This window comes from Cervus canadensis, chromosome 5, assembly GCF_019320065.1.
Source record: "Cervus canadensis isolate Bull #8, Minnesota chromosome 5, ASM1932006v1, whole genome shotgun sequence".
In the NCBI taxonomy this organism is placed as follows: Eukaryota; Metazoa; Chordata; class Mammalia; order Artiodactyla; family Cervidae; genus Cervus; species Cervus canadensis.
In genome coordinates, this window is record NC_057390.1 from 86270990 (window position 1) to 86291979 (window position 20990).

At 47.9% G+C, this 20990-nt stretch overlaps 1 protein-coding gene across 1 annotated transcript; it reads right to left on the minus strand.

Annotated features, from left to right (window-relative positions):
* Positions 1-2649: 2649 nt before the first annotated feature.
* On the minus strand, positions 2650-11395 carry SOX11 (SRY-box transcription factor 11). The gene has a single exon (XM_043469435.1). The coding sequence runs from the start codon at positions 11041-11043 to the stop codon at positions 9688-9690; it is 1356 nt and encodes a 451-aa protein (XP_043325370.1). The 5' UTR covers positions 11044-11395; the 3' UTR covers positions 2650-9687.
* Positions 11396-20990: the final 9595 nt, after the last annotated feature.

Consider the following 20990-nt stretch of genomic DNA (forward strand, 5'->3'; position numbering starts at 1 on the left):
GCTGGCCTGACCAACATCTCCCTGCTCAGAACCATGTCACAGGGCGCCTCTCTGCAAGGGACGCTACCTTTCCAGGTTTATTGTGATTCAAACCAAAGTGTGCATTTTAGTAAAGAAAAGTGGACAATCAACTATTAAGTAGACTGCCAGCGCCCACTGATTTCTGTGGTTAACCCCACTGAACTGGGCCTGCACCCACCAGGGCACCTCCTCCAGGCAGGGGAGTTCCGTCTAAGGAGTCACAGGATTCTCCCTCAGGATTTCTCAGCCTCCTATTTCTGCCTCTCAGTTTTCCCTTGCTTTTGATCTCCTTCTAGCTACCTTGCCTACTCCAGCCATACGAGACCCTCCCCACCTCTCTATCCAAATCCTGCAGAGAAGTCAGCAGATCTATGTGTTTTTCAAGCCCAAATCTGAGGAGGATTCTGATTATTAGTTCAGCTTAACTCCTGAGAGAGACAGAATGAGTTCCAGGTTTGAAGCAAGCCTGTCATCCATGACTGATCTTTCCGTTCTGTTTTTTGGGGGTAGGTTTGCTTGTGTTTTGTCTGTTTGCCAAGCTGCTTGGTGGCTTATGGGATCTTAGTTCCCCAAAAAGGGATTGAATCTGGGCCCTCAGCAGTGAAAGCAGAGTCCTAACCACTGGACTGCCAAGGAAGTCCTCATGAGCTATCCTTTAGTTTGGGGACCTCTAGGCCAAATTACGGAGAAGGCAATGGCACCCCACTCCAGTACTCTTGCCTGGAAAATCCCATGGATGTAGGAGCCTGGTGGGCTGCAGTCCATGGGGTCACTAAGAGTCCGACAGGACTGAGCGACTTCACTTTCACTTTTCACTTTCATGCATTGGAGAAGGAAATGGCAACCCACTCCAGTGTTCTTGCCTGGAGAATCCCAGGGACAGAGGAGCCTGGTGGGCTGCCGTCTATGGGGTCACAGAGTCGGACACGACTAAAGTGACTTAGCAGGCCAAATTAACCTCAGTCAGGGGCCCTGGGGAAGACAGGGTCTTTAGGTCCAGCTGAAAAGGGGAGTATGCTAAAGCTGGCAGAACTAGCTAATGATGGGTACTGCAAATGATTGGCACTTATGATGTGTAAACTCAAGCTAAATATACACTGGTGATTATTTCATAGAAAGAGACATCAAAAGGGTCAATCTTATCCCTCATCATTTTTTTCAGTCTACTCAATGTGCCATCTATTATGATGAGATCTAGCTTTCTGTCTGGTCACAGAAGAAATAGTCTGTAGCTATGCAATTTAGTTCTGTGAGATGACAAAATGTAAAGTGATAGTACCTCCCCTGCTATGGCCATATTCCACACCCACGAGTCTCAAAAGATCAAAATGCATCGCATTTTTAATAAAGTTATATGGTCTTGACCCAATGTCAAAATCAGGATTTAGTGATGGCCCAGTCACCGGCTATACATATCATACTATACATATAGATATCTACTTTCAGGCAGAACCAGTGTGGCTTCCAACAAGAATGTCATTCATCCTTGAGTCCAGGTTTACTGTCTCTACTGTCCTTTACAGATAAGCCATCACTGAGGTAGGGTGTATCTCCTCTTCCTTTCATTCCTGGCTGGATTTAATGGGAGAATCGCCAAGCCAGAGTTTTCATATTTTATGCTTTTCTACCAGTGATATTTTAGCCATAGATGTCTCTTCAATAATTTAACTGCTGAATTAATTTTTTTTTCTGTTTTTTATGAAACCCACATCTTGAAAGTCAAGGAGTATAACAAGACTCACGAGGAGTCCCAATGAGGAATTTGAAACACATTCAGGATCCTTTAGTAATTAATGGCAAGGAATGTCTATGCCGGGTATCATTCATACAGGGTCTATTTTTGTTTGTTTGTTTCCTTTAAAATATAAATAAAATAAAATTCTACATAAGTGAAGAACATCCTAGGATATTCATGAAGTGAAAACACTGACTATATTATCTAATGATAAGACTGAGTTGCCATAGATAACTCGGTTATTTGTCCTTTGGTTTGTACTGAAAGCTGGTGTAATTAAGCACTTATGTGTGGTTGTGTTAATTGTGCACTTGAAAATTTGTTACAATACAACACAAACATTTCTACAAAAGCAAATTTAATATACAACAAACACTCACCATGTAAACACATCTTTTAAAAAATCTGGTAATAGTTCCAAGGATCACTTACAGGCTTCCATAAAAGTATTTTATATCAAGAATCTCAATACAGAATGATTTCTATGTCAAAATACATTTACGCTGTAAATTGTTATAGAAAAGAAAAAGACACAGAGAAATGGAGTTTGCTGGTATTGAATTCAACAGCAGCAACTGCCCCTGATAATCTTCCTTCATTTTCTACTTCAAGCATTTCTGACAACACACGTCCATCTACCCTTCTACAGTCTATGCTTTGACTCACTCAATTGACCAGTTAAAAATCTCAAGACATTATTATCATGCTTATTCGCAACATCAGCAGCTCTCAAACCTGCCCAAAGCATTTCTGGGGGCCTGTTCCTCTCTGGGCTGACACTCAGAACTTTCCAGAACCTGTCCACAGTATCAGTATGGAGGGCCATACTTTAGAAACTGAACAGTAGTTATCAAGATGCAAAACAGGAAAAAAGCCACATGAAAACCGCAAGTGCAGATCAATCACACAATTTTATTAGAGTCTTTTGAACAAATGTATTCCTCTGTGAAAAACTCTTGCAAAAGCGACATTGGGGTATACTATTTTCAACCCTGAGCAATAGCGCTGCATACCAAGGGGGTGGGGCGAGAAGCTGGTTCCATCGAAACGCCAAGCACAGCCACTGATATGCTCTATGTGATCAGGTTTTTACAAAAAAATACATAGTTTTCAATAAATAATGCTTAATTTTACAACTTTGATACAGCAATGTCATACACCGTTTTAACACACGAAACTCTGCATGCTAGACAGGGTACAGAAGACAAGACTTCACCATGCATTTTCTTTTCCCCTTAGTGCTATCGGACATCCTCCTCCAGCGCCGGCCTTGGGGAGCGGGCCCCTCTGTTTCACAGCCTCTGGTCGTGCGCTGGCATGCAAACTCTAAAAAAGGTTCCCCCCCCCCGCAAACCACTCAGACTTCTAAACAAAAGTGTTTTTGTTTTGTTTTGTTTTTTTTCCCGCTTTCCTGCTCCCAAACCTGGAGTGGCTCTGAAAATACAGACTTGGGCAGCGTCCTGCTGGAAACTGCTCTGGGTGTCAGGTGGCCCCGATCTGGTGGCCTCCAGGGAGCGCTGTTGGCCCACCACCACTAGGAGCCCCACATTGGAACCGGCAGGCTCCATCCTAAAACAGTCCGTTCCAGAAAAGGGTGTCATGGAACAAATGCCAAAGACTCTTAAACCCACCACATATGTACAAGAGTAAAAATAGACAAAATGGGAAATTAAGGGTAATGGCATAGAACGTTTTGCCCGATGTGATCCAAGGGCACTGTGTTTCTGAATAGAAGCTGGATGAAGAAATGTGTCAAGAGGGCCCTTTGTCAATATCTATTTGATCAAAATTCTTTAGGTTGCATATTAGCAATATTTCCAGTGGCTTTTTTTATAACGAGGAAATATAATAAGTCTAATAAAATAAGGTCAGCATTGAAGTCACTTCAAGGACCCTAGAGTGAATTTTGTTTTTACGCATTTTTCAACAGCTTGTCATACTGCTCCGTTGTGTCATTTTCACAGCAGAGAAAATCCACGTCTATGTGACTAAGTAAAAGAAGCTTGATCAAACATTGAGAAGGAAGCCTCACGTCTGCCCATCCAGGTTGTCTCAATTCACCGATCGCTCATGTCAAAACACATCTCCGCTTGACCATATTGCTCTTAGTGGTTTGTTTTCTCTACAGAGAAGTGATCCATTTGCAACAGAAGTTCCCGTGTCGTGTAAAACAGTCCTGTCTGTGCACTGGCAGAGGTATTGAATCTTCTCGGAGTATCTCTACCCAATAAAATTATTACTTTTATACATGGAACATTATGAACTTATGTTTCCCTTTGTAAGCCATTGTATACTTTCTGCACTTTTGTGCTTTTATTGAGTATAAAAATAGGTCTCCTTTAAAATTCTGTTTAAGTTCACTAAAAAACTACTTGTTTGTGAAATTCTCTTAAAAACTCACTGCATCCACATGGAAGAGATAAAACTAATTAGGCAGCTAGTTGATATAGGTAGTGCTAAAAAAATAACTACAGTGAAAAAAAGAAAAAAAAAAGCTATGTTAGCATTCAAGAAAAAAGCCAGTAGCAAGGTAAAATGGGAGAACTGAGTTTAAGAAATTGTGTTTCATCTTCATTGTGATTGAAAATGAGGGCCCCACAAAAAGGGGGAAGAAAAAGGAGTTATCAAAGAGCAGACTTTGCCAGATCATCAAATGAAAGGGGGTGTGGCAGAAAAAATCCAACAAATGAACAGTGAAAAAGGACCAATGATTAAAATAAGCCAGACGGCTGAAAAGCACGTGTAAGAGTCAGCAGATGGAGACGGTTACTTTGGGAGCTTGTGAATTCCCGTGTTAGATACATAAGGCTCAGTCTTGGTATTCTTACAGGCCTAGGCTATACAAAGGGTATTTGAAACTGACATTCCTAATGAAATTTTATAAAATTTGGCCCTTACAATAACTGAGAAATATCCTGAAAAATCTTCCCTGAAGCTGTAATAAAGAAAGTTTCTTATCTACTGATAAAATTGACAACTCAGTAAACTATTTTCGCTGGTCATCCTACATAAGAAAAAAGCACAAATATATTGGCCTCAGAAATCTGTTAAAAGCAGGGGACCACAGTAAAAGAGTATAAAGATTCTATAAATGGGAGAGTCCAAGAAAACCTCTCTATAAAGTGTTCACAAGGATACATATGCCCATTAGAAGAAAAAGTAAGAATATACATATTAATCATATCAGAGAATAAAAAAGTTAAGATTGATATAATATATTTATATTGAATGACTACTTTAAAAGAGAGCAACTTATTTGCTTTATTTCTCAGATTACTTTCAAAAGTCATTTAAATTCTGAAGAGAAAAACAAGTGTAAGTTTCTCAAAGTGTACCAATAGCAAATGACTCTGGATCCAACTCCCAGAGAAGGGAAAAACAAGTCTTGCTGTTTAAGTCTTTCTCAAAGAAAAGAAAAGGAAAAAAAAAAAAAAAAAAACCCTAAGTGGTCCTGACTGCTATATGCATGCATATTTAAATCACTTCCTCTCGATTAACATTAAAATGAAACATCTCTGTTCAAAATGGTTTTAATGATTTTTCCCCCCAAAGGATCTAACAAATAATTTGCCCTGTGACTGTAGTCATTCATAACATACATAATATTTGCAAAGCACAGTTTAAATACACTGCCTTCATTAGCATTATATATTCTTAATAAAAGGATGCATATCAGAGTGTAAAAACTGGAAGATTATTTCCACAGTTTAAAGAATTAATAAGAGAATGCTGGTTCAAGTTCTTTAAGATGGAAATCTTAGTAAAATGCCATCCTAAACCTGTGAACAACTTACAAACAGCAGGATACCCACTGACTAAGCTGCAATGCACTAGGCATCCCTCCCCCCTCCCTCCTTACTATTTAAAAATATTCTGTCAATGCTTAGTTCAAAATAAGACTTACTTAAGAGACCAAAAAAAATGCAATTAAATTTTTATTGAAGACTATCCAGTGGCAAGAATACCTTGTGTATTATATTATGTTTTAGACATTCAATAAAGAATTCATTAAGAATGATTTTCACAATGCATTCATCAAAACAGCCTTAAATATTGTTAAAAGCGCATTCAAGCGCCTGTCCTGAGTTCTAACAGGTTTTTAATTTTAGATCGCCGATCATCTTTGTTTTTTTTTTTCTTCTTTTACTATCAAGAACTTAGGCTACATAGCTTTTTGAAAATTTTCATCCAGACTATGCGTTTCCATTCTGAAGCCAAATCATTACATGTTACTACTGCAAAGTTTCTACCTCACCACAGAAAATGTCCGATTCATCTATGATTGAAACATAAAATACATGCAAAGTTTTCAGGTTTTCCAAGTACATCGACTCAGTCTTATGAATGGGTTTGTGTTTTCAACAAGTTTCAGAACTGCAGCAGAGGGCCACCGTGTAAAATTCCCAGCACAGAGAAGCGTCAATTGTAAACCGCTGGTTCAATTACTCGTGGCTAAAATAAATGTCCCACCAACGACTACATCAGTCTTATCATTTGGGAGTGGGGACCCGGGGTGGGAAGGTAAACAATTCCAGAGATCCAGTTCTAATATTGAGAACCTTGTTATTTAAAACCCTCATCCCTTTCTCCTCCCAAGTGTTCTAAGGAAATCTGATAATTGATTCCTAGAAATGAAACAGCCACAGAAAAGAAATGTGTCCGTCTAAGGTCAAAGCTTGCTGGTTTCGCAAGGGGGATGGGGGCCGGGGGGAGGCTCGCCGAGAAGAGGAGGGAGGCTGGGGGAGGCCAAGCAGGCAGGGACGGAGCCCTAGAGGCAGGGGAGAGGAAAGCCAGGTTGGAAGGATACCCACGCGCCCCCGGCCTAGCAGCTCCCGGCAATGAGTGGACACTTAAGTCTCGCCAGCATCTCAATAAAAACGGAAACCAAACCTTGGTAAATCACTGCAGTAGGTGACCAAGAAAGTCGTGGTGATTTTGCACCTAGTTCCAATGAGCCACTGCAAACCTCCCCCACTGCAGGCGCCGGCTCTCTCGGAGGCAGAGCTTGAGGTTGGCGCTCGGGCCCCAGCGCGGCCTCCGCGCAGCCTCCCTGCCTCCCTCGGCGCGGCCCCCGGGGAAAGACCGGCCGAAGGCACCGAAAGGGCGCAAGGCCAGGGGCGCGCGTGCCGGGCGGTGCTTGCCAGCCCGGGTCCGCCACGAGGGCTCCGTGACACAGGCGGCCGGGTCTGGGGAAACGAGAGTCAACGGGCCAGGCAAACAGTGCCCAGTACGGAGAACTCAGCAGGAGCCGAACCACCTAGGAGCCCACTCCGCCCCCGGCCTACCTCCGGGGCAGCCCTGGAGCCGGCGCGCAACCCGGGAGCCGGGGGCCCGGGCGGGCTTTCCCGCTCATCCCCGCAGTTTGGCGGCCTCACGGCCCCAGTGCGGGTCTTCCCGCGCGTCTCCAGGCCCCAGGGCGCGGCGCCGAAGCGCGCGCGACATTCGCGCGGAGAAAGCCTGGCGCCCAGGACCCGGGGCCCTGTCTTTGAGATTCCCGGCCGCCGCCCAGGCGCCCTCGGTTACCGCACGCACCCCCCCACCCCCCACGCCGGCTCCTCCCGCACAGACTCTCCGGTGGCCTTGCCCCGTTCCTCCCGCCGCCCTGGGCCAGGCTTCCGCGCTCCTTCCCCCGCCTCGGGCCCGCCGCGCTTCGCTCTCCCGGCGACGCCGGAAAGAGACTGAACACCGACCACCACGCCCCAGCACCGGTCACCGCTCGCGGTCCAGAACTGTAGCAGCGCTTCCCACCAGCGCACAGGCGGACATGCAGCGTCAAGGGCGGGGGGTGGGGGGTGATTCAAAACTGGAAACGGCTGTTCTCCGCCTCTTAAGGAGGGACAACGGCGGGCATCCGCGCGCGCTCAGCGCTGGCCACCCAAGGGCGCCGGTCACCGCGACTCGCAGCCCCGACGCGGCCCCTCGCCGAGAAGGCTGACCCCCGGCCGGGTGCCCGCGACGCCCGCCGCCCGCAGCCCTTATGGGCTGGGAGAGGAGGGTGGGAGTCGCGGAGGAGGAGGTGAGAAAGGAAATGGGGTTGCAGAGGGGGGAGGGAAGGGAAGGCCGAGAGAAAAGAATCCTCCGCCCCAGGTTTTCCTAACCAGCCACCGAAAAAAAGAGAAGCGAGAAATTGGCCAGCCATTGAGCACTTCAGCCGAAGCCCGGGGAATATGGGATTCCCTTCGGTCACCTTCCCACCCGCGCGCACAAGGGCCTTGTCTCTGAATGCCCTGCGACAACACCACCGCCAGTAGGACTTCCATAGAGACTATGGGCGATGCGAGTTTCTATCAGTTCCAGCTGATTTATTAAAATTGTCAAGATACAGACTTCCAGCACCAAAAAAAAAAAAACAAAAACAAAAACAGGCAATGATGTCGACAGTGCATTGAGTCTGCTTTGCCACCATTTGCTACAAAATATGCAGATGGTCTGTACTTTATTTAGATTATATTGCACAAAATGAGAAACTTTTTAAACTATGTGCCTTTTTCTTTTTGCTAAAAATCGAGAATCCAGTTTCAAACCTTCCATCTGGGGCCCCATCCACATATCACAGCGTATGAGATACATAAAGTCCTACTATAGTACAGTACATATACAATCTTTAAACTAAGATAACAGCTCTGAGGTCTATATCACCGTTTTCAATAAATCTTTACCTACAAATATTGAACAAATCTCTACTATAGCTGTACAAAAAGTTTGCTTTTTTTTTTAAACCACAAGGCCTTTAGATGCAAGGATTATTTTAAACTTTTAATCCTTTTTAAACCAGGACATAACGTACCAACATACTTGCATGCTAAAAAAAATAAAAATAAAAGAGGAAAAAAAGAAATCAAAAGGGAAGAAGTGCCTGAAAGTCTTACTGAAAAAACACAGCAAGAATGTTCCCTTTTCACTGTACAAAAATACGCCTGAAAATATATTAATTTTTAAAAAAGACTGAGGTCTGTTATGTATCAAAAATGTTTCAATACCTTTTGTACTGAGGTCTAGGCTGCCTGGTATTCAATCAAGGAGGTATAAGGGAACAAGTTACAAAAACAAAAGTTGGCAAGTAGAAATCACATTTGTAAAACCATAAACAATTTGATCTGAAAAGTAAACTCTGATCTTAAGTCAGTTCACAGTTTTTTTTTTTTTTGTAAGCGTTTGTACAGTCTGCATTTTTTCAAGCTCCCTGCAGTTTTGTTAAGAATCGGATGCATAGAAGACATCAGTTTTCTCCCTCCAAAAAAATAAAATTAAATTAAAAAATTTGCCATGGTCCCTTTTTTGTTGTGTTTGTATTTTTTTAAAAAAAAAAATCACCAGTTCTTTAAGATCTCTTAAGAAAAAAAAAATAATAATAAAATAAAATCTCCAACCAACTCCCTAGTTGTGCTGCCAAAGGGTCCTCTGCAGGCGTCTTCCAGACTTCAAAGACCAACAAGCTTCAAACAGCGCCTTCCGGAGCGGGTCCTCGCTCCCCTCCCCCGCCCCGTCCCCTCCGCCTTTGTTGCCATCGCGAATTTCAGAAAAAAAAAAAAGAAACAGTAATTACAAAAACACATTTGCGGGGGGGAGGGGGGGGAATCACAACTCCAGACTAGGTTTGAAACTACCTTGAGACACGATCAAGGAAGGGAGGGGAGGTTGGGGGGGAGGGGAGGGGACAAAAAAAGGACAGGAAAAATGTTTCAAAAACTACTCATTTCACTTTAACTCCACCAAAATTTTCAGCATCTTTCCAATTTGTGTCACGACATCGTATCAACATCAGCATCTTCTTCTCGCCCCTCCACCCTACCGCCATCACCGTCGACACCAAAACCTTGTATCATCATCATCATCATCACGACCACCACGACTTCCTCCCAAGGAACCCTGCTCTGCACCCGCCAGAGAGAAAAGAGCGAGAACGGGGCGCCCCCACCCCACCCCTCCTCTCAATACGTGAACACCAGGTCGGAGAAGTTCGCCTCCAGCCAGTCCCCCGCGATCATCTCGCTCAGCTCGGGCGTGCAGTAGTCGGGGAACTCGAAGTGGGAGCCCAGGCTGCCCTCGCTGAACGAATCCAAATCCTTATCCACCAGCGACAGGGACAGGTTCCCGGCCGCCGCGCCGCCCCCCAGCTGCTGGTCGCCGGCGCCGTGCGCGCTTTGGGAGAAATTCAAGCTCAGGTCGAACATCAGGTCGTCGGCGTCCTCGCCGCCGCTGCTGCTGCTGCTGCTGCTGCTGCCGCCGCCGGCGCCGCCGCCGCTGGACGAGGAGGACGAGGAGGAGGTGGATACGGAGCGCGCGGATGCGGGCGACAGCGCGGGCTGCGCCAGCGGCGGCGGGTGCTGCTTGGTGATGTTCTTGAAGCTGTAGTAGAGGCGGCTGCCGCCCCCAGCGCCCGAGGCCGCTCCGGCCCGCACCTCGTCGTAAAGGCTCGCGCCCTCGGGGGACTCGGCCGCGCTGCTCAGCGTGGGGCTGGCGGGCACTTTGGCGACGCTGTAGCGTCTCAGCAGCGGCGGCGGCGGCGGCTGCTGGCCCGGCGGCTGCAGGAGCTGCGCGTGCGGCGGCGGCTCGTCGTCGTCCTCGTCCGCCTCCTGCTTGATCCGCAGCTGCAGCTCGTCCTCGTCGTCCTCTTCGTCCTCGTCGTCGTCCAGGAATACGCACTTGACCGTCTTGCCTGCGCCGCTCACGCGCAGGCTGCCCAGCACGTAGTCGTCGCCCGCGCCGCCGCCGTCCCCGGGCTGCGCCGCCTTGCCCGCGCCCGCTTTGGCGCCGCCGGCCGCCGGGGCCGCGGGGGCCTTGAGCTTGCCGCATTTCTTGCTCGAGCCCTTGGAGGTCTTGGCGCCGCCGCCCGCGCCCGCGCCCCCGCCGCCGCCCGCCGCGCTCTTCTCCGGGCTCTGGCCGGCGCTGGGCTTGGCCGACGGGTCCATCTTGGGCTTTTTCCGGGGCCGGTACTTGTAGTCGGGGTAGTCGGCCATGTGCTTAAGCCGCAGCCGCTCCGCCTCCCGAATGAACGGGATCTTCTCGCTGTCCTTCAGCATTTTCCAGCGCTTGCCCAGCCTCTTGGAGATCTCGGCGTTGTGCATGTCCGGCGACTGCTCCATGATCTTCCTGCGCTCGATCTTGGACCACACCATGAACGCGTTCATCGGCCGCTTGATGTGGCCCGACGCCGTCTTGCACCAGTCCGGGTCGCTCTCGTCCAGGGCCACCGGGCTGCAAGCCATGAATTCGCCCTCCTCCGTGTCCAGCGCCTCCCGGGGCAGGTTGCTCTCCGCTTCCAAGCTCTCGGCCTGCTGCACCATGATCCGCGGCGGGGCTGGGCGCTCCCACCCGGGCCGCTCGGTCTCGTGCGGGGCTCCCCCTCCCCCGCTCGGCCCTCCACCTTCCCGGGCAAGTTGCAAAGTCCTGGGCACCCCGCGTCCGCGGCTCCCCCCCTCCCCCCCGCCCCCCCTTCCAGTCTGCACACAGCGGCTGCGGCGACTCGGGGCCGCCCGCGCGCGGGGCAGCTGCGGCCCGCGACGCGAGAGGAGGAGGCGGCGGCGGCGGCTGCGGCGGTGGTCGGACTAGCCCGGGGACCCTCTCTCTCTCTCTCTCTTTCTCTCCGGCTCCTGGCTCCCGCCGCGAGCGCCGGACCCCGAGCAATTACCAGGCGCGCGCGCGCTCCTTCTGCAAAAAGTTGAGGGCTCTCTCCCAACTAGTTATCAGGGTGTCATCGGGGTGACGTCACCCCGCGGGCCAGCCAATGGCCGGGGCCGGCCCCGCCCCGCCGCCTTGATTAACTTGGCGGCTCCGCCCGGTCCCCGCCCCCGGGCTGCAAAGATGGGGTGGGGGAGGGGGAGGAGGAGGAGGCAGGTCTCGGAAAGTGTTCTTTAAAAAAAAAAAAATCCGCGTGTGTGCACCGAGGCGCCCCCCTCCCCGGTACGCTCGGGAGCCGCGCCCATCCCCGCGGGAGGGCCGAACCGGGCCAGCCCCAGCGTCGGAGCGAACCGAGCACACCGGGTTCCGGGAGGGGCCCGGTGCCCCTTTGTGCCCGGTCCCCCGCCACCCGCCCACCGCGGAGGCCGGTCGGGGTGAGCCGGTCAGGCGCGCTCCCTCTCCGCGTGCGCACGCCCGGGCACGCGCACAGACCAGGCGGGCGGGGGCGGGGGTGGGGGTCAGCGCTCTGGCCCTGGGGGGGGGGGAGGGGGAGGGGGAGGGTGGGCGCCGCTGCTGCTGCTCCCCCGAGGGGCGCGGGAACCCGCCGAACCCCCCGGTCGACGGCAGGTGGCGCTTGGACACAACCGCCTTCCCCGGGCACGTGGGCGCTCCCCTCCTTTCTCTCCCTTTCTGCAAGGCCGAGACATCCCTTTAAAACCCGGCCGGCGGGAGCCCCCCGCTCCGGTTGGCGCTTTCAGTTTGGCCCTTTCTCCGCGGCTGTCTCCCCTCCTCCCCGCGTTGGGACGCGCCGCACGGGGCGCTTTTGGTGGCCCCTCTGCGCCCCGGCCCCCTGCGGAGGCCGGAGTAACGGTCCGTGGGGCTCGGCCCTGCAGGTCCTTTGGCCCGCGATCGGGCCCCTTCCCCGGGCTGGTTCCAAACCCGGTACGGACGCAGAGCTGCGGCCCAGCCCTGCCGCGCGCCGCCCCCGCCCCACACCCCGCGCCCTCCCCTCTCCCCTTCCTCTTTGTCCCCTCCCCCCTGTCTCCCCACCCCCCACCCCCACCCCCCAGAGCAGCCTCGTCCTGAAATCGAGCAAGAGCTAGCACGCCTTCTGGATCACTCGCTAGTGTAGCTGAACAACCCAGACCCAAGAGAAAACGGGAGCACCCCAAGTTTCAAGTCGAAATATTTCCTTTTCCCGTGGAAAAGTGGGACCGACCGCCCGGAGGACCGGAACGCGGCGCGCAGGCCAAGCTGATGTCCCAGCCCCGCTCCCGTCTGTCTCGCGCCGCTCCATCCAAAGCCGTGTTTCTTTGTGTGTGCGCGTTTGGTCCCTGTTAACCATCTCTGGATATTCTGGGCGCAATTAGGAGGACACCGCCGCTTCTTTTCCAGTCTCTGTCGTCATCCCGGTCTTCACACCCTCTCCGGCGTTGGGAGCTGGCAACTTTGAACAGTTCCCGAGATAACGCCCAGAGGATTTCACAAGAAAAGTCAGCTGCTTAAGACTAGTAAAATTAGCCAAACCTGCTTCCTTTCAGGTGCTCTGTCTGCGAGAAAAAGACTGCATTACCTAAGCATTGCAGCTTTTCTGACGTCTTTAGTAACAGGGTACCATTTTTTCACAGATGCTTTTTTTTTTTTTAATCGTCGTGGCCATACCCTCCCCCCTTCGTCCATCCTAACGAAAAAACAAAAACAAAAAAACACTGCATCAAATACTTGTGATATTCAGGCCAATAAGACTGGCAGTTTATTTTTTAAAGGGCCAGAGGGACCGAAAGAATTGACAGTCTTTCTTATGGGTTAACCTGAAATCAGGAGATGTCTGAAAACCAAAGCAGTGTGTGGAAATTCATCTCCCCGCCCCCCTCAAAGTCACCCACTGCATCTTGTGTTTCTCTAGCCTCACAGGTTTCTCAGCTATTCCCGTCGCTGGGAGCACCACAGGAGGGTGGGGTGGCCTAGGTGCTGACCCTGCCCCTGCTGCAACCCCACACTTCGGCTGGAGGGCTTGGAATAATTTAGGTCCTTGCAATATTTTCAGGCGAATTAGGAGGGCACCTAGCATTTTAGAAAGAGAATGCATTTGAAAAATCTTTGCAAATTCAATATTTATGTACATTTTTCACTGAATAGCAAAAAATCAGGTTTAACTTCTTACTTGATATTTTACATGAAAACATTTCGGGCTTTCATTTTCCCGTTTCTCTTTGCCTTTGTTACAGAGACTCCTAAAATCTATCCTTGGGAATATACAAGTAAGCCGCATTCATATTCTTAAAGCACCTATTTTTTTTTTCAATTTTTAAAAAAAATTAAGTTTACTTTTAGAATGAGAATTATGTGAGGGCTGTAAAATAATAGGATTTATTCTTACAGTGTGGTGATCTTAGAGGAAATGTAAAATGTACTCTTTCAAATAAGAAGTGTAATTTCTGTGCAAAGATGGCCATTTTGGGGGAAGATAAAGCTGGAGGAAGGGGGTTGGTTATTAGGCAAAGAGGACTGGGAATGGTAAGTAGAGATGAGTGGGTGAGAGAAAGCCCTGTGATTCCAGGAGTCTTTCAGTAAACAGACATGGGGAGGGGGGCGTTGCTGGTGCGCACAGGAATGTGGAAGAGCCAATTTCGCCCTTCCTGCCATAGGCAAGGCAAGACAGTTTTCAGGGGGATTAACTAGATTGCTGTTTTGTAACATGGATCCACCCTGCACATTCAGTGTTAGCTAATTTACTGAGGACTAGGATCGAGGAAAAGAAAAGAAAATTAAATAACCTCTTTATGCTTTCTGTTTGTTTCTTAAATAAGTATATCATTTAAAAAAATAAATGGGAACATGTTTGAGACCTGCACATTTCTCACAGGAAGAGTATTTACTCATGAAAAATGGAGGTCTGCAACACCAGCAGTACTCAAGTATTTAGAAGAATTTCAGGCTAACGAAAACTGTGGCCTTCTCTAATGATAACACCTCTTGGAAGTCTAATTTGGTAAAACGGAAATCTGTCTGCTATTTTTTTAAACCACTGAATTTACCTCAGGATCAGATTCATCTGCGTTCTCTTTTAATAGTGAATATGCGTGTCCTATTTGTTTGTACATCCACCTATGTATGCACTTGTTTAGAAGTGAGGGATGCAATCTTTCTAAGAATAAACATTGCTGGGTATATACTTAATGTTCAGAGACTTAAGATTTATTTTTGATCATCAGAGCTATAAATGACTATTTTCTGTGGTTATTGGATCTTTATTGAAAAATGTATAAGAACTGTTGTATAAGAGGGTAAGGTATGCTACAGAATCTCTCAACAAAAATGCAATTAGGACGAATATGACATATTCCTCTTTCCTTTGAAGAAGAAACATTTTGCTAAGTAAATAACACACTAAAAATATCACTGCATGAATACCCGATTCACTGAAAGGAACATGCCATTTTTAGACGTATTCCACTGCATGCCTGTCTCCATCACTGACAGCATGCTGTGCAGAACGGCTCTTCCCTTTTCGGCCTGGAGGTCCTGCTCTCCTAAGGTGAGTCCTTGGCTCTTCTGATTCATCTCCATCAGACCTAAATCCTGAGTTTGGAACTGAATATCTTCCATTTACGGGGCCTCCCTTTTGTGTGTCCCTCAGCCATGGTGTGTGTGAGTGCACTAAGGCACTCAGCCGTGTCCGACTCTGTGCAACCCCATGGACCGTAACCCTCCAGGCTCCTCTGTCCATGGGATTCTCCAGGCAAGGGTACTGGAGTGGGTTGCCATTTCCTCCTCCAGGGGAATCTTACCAACCCAGGGATCAAAACCACATCTCTTATGTCTCCTGCATTGGCAGGCGGGTTCTTTACCACTAGTGCCACCTGGGAAGCTGGGTATAAATTGAACTCACCCTAATTTCCAGGCACATGCACACACATGCGCACACACACACACACACACACAAACACACACACACACACTGCTCTTCACTACTGCTTTTCATATATTCCCTACCTTGGTGAAACTTACCACAACATCATGTTTAGTCGCTCAGTCGTGTCCGACTCTTTGTGACCCTATGGACAATAGCCCAACAGACTCCTCTGTCCATGGAATTCTCCAGGCAAGAATACTGGAGTAGGTAGCCATTCCCTTCTCCAGGAGAACTTCCCGACCGAGGGATCTAACCCAGGTCTTCTGCATTGCAGGCAGATTTTTTACCATCTGAGCCACAAAGGAAGCCCCTAGTGGAATGTTGGTTACCAGGACATACACATTCACTAAAATAGAATGTGGACACCATCTCAGAATCATTACTCAATACACTTACTTAAACACTGAGATCTTTATAAGGTGACGATTTCTGTCTCATAAGAATTCCACAAGTCAGCATGATCAGACTCCTGCCTCCCTCTCCAAATCACCTCATTCTTCTCATGACGCTTTGCCTTGGCATTGTCCTACCCACCTGAAACTTTCCCATCACCAGATGTCTGCATGTGGAGCATTCACTGCATTCAGACCTCAGGTGCAGTGCCCCTCCCCCAGGAAACAGGCTGCCAAGAACTTGTCAATACCCTGCTTGGCCCATCACACCTCTAAAGTTAAAATTTTCTTGCATTCTCACTTATTTATTCTCTGAATCACCCAGCCAGAGAGTACGCTCCATTAAAGCAGGAGCAGTCCCGGCCAGGTTGGCATAGGACAGGGGCTCTGAAACTTACAAAACTCGATTTTACATCGTGGCCAGTACACACCCTATAGAAACCAAGGTGTCAATATCAAATATTGATGTCAAATCATTCTCTCTCCTTAGTAGGTACAGTTCGGGCTATTTCTTTAAACAGTGTTAGCTAAAACCCACTAAATTCATCTATTAGGGCTGTGCTTTTGGAGTTTAAAAAACACTGACTTTTTGAGAGCTAATGCTCAGAATATTCTGTCTTGGATGGAACATTCTGGTTCCAGCATCTTTTCTTAAACTGATGGATCTCATCATGTAGTTCCCTGAGTTTTATTTAATAGTAGCAGAAGAATTCTATAAACTGCTTTTGAAATTAATGTCTTTTTTATTCATCATAGGAGCTGTGTATTATTTTTAAAAAAACAGACTTTTTTTGAGAGCAGTTTTAGCTTTACAGCAAAATGGAGTGGAAAGTACAAAGGATTCCCCAATATTCTGTGTCCACACACATGCACAGCCTCCCCTACTATGGACATCCCCCACCAGATAGTTAAAGTGATGGACCTGCCCTAACACACTACAATCACCCAAAATACATAGTTTACATTAGAGTTTGCTCTTGGAGTCATACTTCTTAGGTTTTAACAAAGAGATAATGACATGTATCCATATTACAGTATCTTGCAGACTTTTCACTGTGAAAACCTTTCTCATTCTCCTCCCTCCAGCCTCCAGCAACTGCTGTCTTTTTACTCTCTTCATAGTTTTTGTTTTCCAGAATATGTTATAGTTGGAATCATATGGTATGTAACCATTTCCATTTCAGAATGGATTCTTTCACTCAGGGACAGGCATATAAAGTTCCTCCGTGTCTTTTCATGACTTGACAGCTTATTCTTTTTTCTTGGTGACTAGTATTTCATTGTATGGATGTACCACAGTGTATTTATCCATTCACTTCCTTAAGGTTATCTTGGTTGCTTTCAAGTTTTGGTTATTATGACTAAAACTGATATAAAAATTCATAGGGGCTTCCCTGGTAGCTCAGTGGGAAAGAATCTGTCTGCAATGCAAGAGATGAAGGAGATGCATGTTCAGTCCCTGGGTGGGGAAGATCTCCCAGAGGATAGCAATATTCTTGCCTGAAGAATTCCATGGACAGAGGAGCCTGGCAGGCCACAGCCCATAGGGTTGCAGAGAGTCAGACACAAATGAAGCAACTTAGCAAGCTTGCACACAAAAGTTTACAGAGAGGTTTGTGTGGACATAAGTCTTTGATTCTTTTGAGTAAGGGCCAATGGTCATGATTGCTGGATCAAATAGTAAGAATATATTTAAAACGGCTACCATTTTGCACTCCCATGAGCCATGAATGAGAGTTGCTGTTTCTCCACATCCTCACCAGCATTTGATGTTGTCAGTGTTTTGAATTTTAACCGATCTCACAGGTGTGTGGTTGTATCTTGCTGTTGTTTTAATTTGCGTTTACCTGATGACATCTGGTCCAATCACTTCACGTCAAATAGATGGGGAAACAATGGAAACAGTAACAGACATTATTTTCTTGAGCTCCTAAATCACTGAAGATGATGACTGCAGCCATGAAATTAAAAGATGCTTGCTCCTTGGAAGAAAAACTATGACTAACCTAAATAGCGTATTAAAAAGCAGAGACATTACTTTGCCAACAAAGGTCCATCTGGTCAAAGCTATGGTTTTTTCAACAGTCCTGTATGGATGTGAGAATTGGACCATAAAGAAAGCTGAGCGCCAAAGAACTGATGCTTTTGAAGTGTGATGTTGGAGAAGACTCTTGAGAATCCCTTGGACTGCAAGGAGATCAAACCAGTCAATCCTAAAGGAAATCAATCCTGGGTGTTCTTTGGAAGGACTGTTGCTGATGTTGAAACTACAATACTTTGGCCACCTGACGCTTAGAGCTGACTCATTGGAAAAGACCCTGAGGCTGGGAGGGATTGGGGGCAGGAGGAGAAGGGGGCGACAGAGGATGAGATGGTTGAATGGCATCACTGACTTGATGGACATGAGTTTGAGCAAACTCTGGGAGTAGGTGATGGATAGGGAAGCCTGACGTGCTGCATTCTATGGGGTCACAAGGAATCAGACACGACTGACTGAACTGATGATATATAATATGGAGCAATTTTTCATATGCTTAATTGACATCAGGATGTCTTCTCTGATGAGGTGTCCATTCAGGTCTCATGCTCATTTTTGAATCAGGTTGTTCATTTTCTTATTGTTGAGTTTTAAGAGTGCTTTGTATGTCTTGGACAGCAATCGTTTGTCACATGGGTCTTTTGCAGACATTTCCCTCAAGTCTGTGGCTCGTCTTCTCATTCACTTGAGAGTGTTTTTTAACTAAGTTACTTCACCCCTCCGGGGCTTCAGTTTCCTCATTTGTAAAGTGGGATAATAGTAGCCACCTTACAGAAGTGTTGTGATGGTCAAACACAAGAGTCTAGAAGAGAGCCTGTGCTTTTTGAGATGCCTGTAGTGTTATTATGGTTATTATTCTAATATTTTATGCTCCAATGTCTGAAAGAGTTCCTGGCATGTTATTCTGTAAATGTCCACTGAGTGGATGAGTTTTCATACGTGTTCATGTACACCAGTAAGCTCAGTTTTCACTCTAAATCTCTTCTGAATCCATTCCATCGTGCGCATTTCTCCCATCATTGTGCACGTGTAGGTTCTCCTCCATATTCGGGTGGAACTTGATCACAGCCTCCAAACCCCCAGGTCCCCTGTTCCCGCACTGCAGCCGGGCTGTTCCTTCTGGCACAAAACTTGAAAACAGGACTTTCCCAACTTCCTGTGCAGGACGCCCTTCACCCTTGAGCGAAGTCCCCTCCCCTCTGCGATTTGACTAAGGCACGTGAGTGTCTTCTCCTTCTGCCTTTCCAGCTTCATCTGTTTCACAGTTAACGTGATCCCAGAGAAGTGCTAGGGTAGTTAGCACAGGGCAGTGGCTTCCAGACGCATCTGGACGAGGACCTGCTGTACAAAATACTTTTTACACTGCAACTTGGCACACCCACACTCTGCACAAATTCAAGTAAAGCTAACTAGGGGAGGGATGCTTGTGGTTCCAGATAAAGCATTTTCACATGTTCACACGGGTCCTATTAACCAGGCATTTTCTAGAACTTGATTTCTTTGGCAATTTAAACAAACTTTATTTTCATTTAAAGTATATTAATCCAACTGTTTTTCTTTCTTTTTCGAGAACCTGCTCTGGAAAAGGCATTCAACTGGGTACCCCAGGGATTTTATAAAGAAGGTGAAAAACTGTTTCCTAAAAGCACGTGTTTTTAGTGTCAGCAGAGCTGCCCTATTACAGGGACTGCTCTCAGGGGCGGGCCTTCTCCAGCTGCAGACATGCATAGCTCCACGAAGGGAAACAGAGGTGGGGAGGGGGCAGGAAGATGGCTCCTGCACATTATGCTGATCCTTTATGGTCTGAACAAAAGAGAGAGATAGAAGGGCTGCATACACGCCTGAGTGCCTGCCTGGAGTTGGGTCTGAAAGGAGAGGAGAAAGGACCACTGTCTGCCTTCCGCTACTCTCCAAGACTGACTTCACTCCCTTTTGTATCAGCTTCCTTGTCTTACACCCTCAGGAAGATGATGTATATGGTTATATGTGTGCATGTTTATGAGTGTAAAATAAAGTGTAAAAAAAATACAATGGATGGACAATTTTGAAAGGACAGTTTTAAAATTCCTCCAATCTGAGTTCTTCACACATGGTTACTGCCTTGGGTGATATGCCTTAATCTTGTCTTAGAGAAAACATCCGTGTCCAGAGCTACGCTGTGTCATTACTTTTGGTGATGTCTCCCCAGGGGAAGGGACAGAGCCAGTGGCTGTCTTGCAGGTGAGCATCCTGTCCGTTTCCAGGATGCAGCCGGTGCAGCTGCGGAGGGAGATGCCTGCAGGGGCTGACCGGGAAGGCGAGATCATCAGTTGTGTCTGATGCCACACCTCTATTCTCCAGTCTGGATGTGATGAGGTGAAGTCCAGCGTGACTCTCTCTGACTGTGCAACTTAGCTGTGACCTGCGCGGCGTCTCCCTCCCTCCATGAGCCCCGTAATCAGCTAAATCTTTCTTTAATTGACTCCTGAACTCCGGCGTCTACGGCTGTTTTCTTTTCTGGCCCTTGCTGGATAGATTGCTCTCTTGGTCTCACTGTCTCTCCAGGCCCTGGTGCATGCTTTCTGTCTTTCTCACAGTCTCTCTCTCTCCTTTTCTGTCACATCTTTTTTCCTTTGCTATAGCTGAGATTCTTTCCTTGGGCCTTGAAACGTTCATAGTATTGGTGTGATCTCCATGGTATAGGCAGGCTTCCCTGGTGCTCAGATGATAAAGAATCTGCCTGCAGTGGCAGGAGACGTGGGTTCGATCCCTGGATCAGGAAGATCCCCTGGAGAAAGGAATGGCAACCCCACTCCAGTATTCTTGCCTGGAAAATTATATGGACAGAGGAGCCTGGTGGGCTACAATTCATGGGGTCGCAGAGAGTCAGACACCACTGAGTGACTAACACACACAGATGGTATAGGCAGAGCTGCAGGCAGTACAAATTCTCAAGAATCATAGCACAGACAAGAAGTGGAGTGAGACAGCTGGAGTGGAGGGGATGGCTTTAGTCCCTCTCCTTGGAAAGTGCATTCAGGAGCCCACCTGCCTGTGCTCCTCATCACTGGAGCCGTCCGCTGCAGAAGTGGAATAGAGGGCGTCTCCTGGCAGGGGTGGTAGAGGATGGGCAGTGAGAGGACCTGTGTGTCCCCTTCCCCTGGAGAGATACCTGCAGAGGCTGAGCAGGGGAGCTGCATCCCGGGTCAGGGGGAGCTGCCTCTCCATCGCTGGCAGTGATGACCTGTGTGACCTCCAGGCCAGTGGGCACCACCCTGGATATTGGTT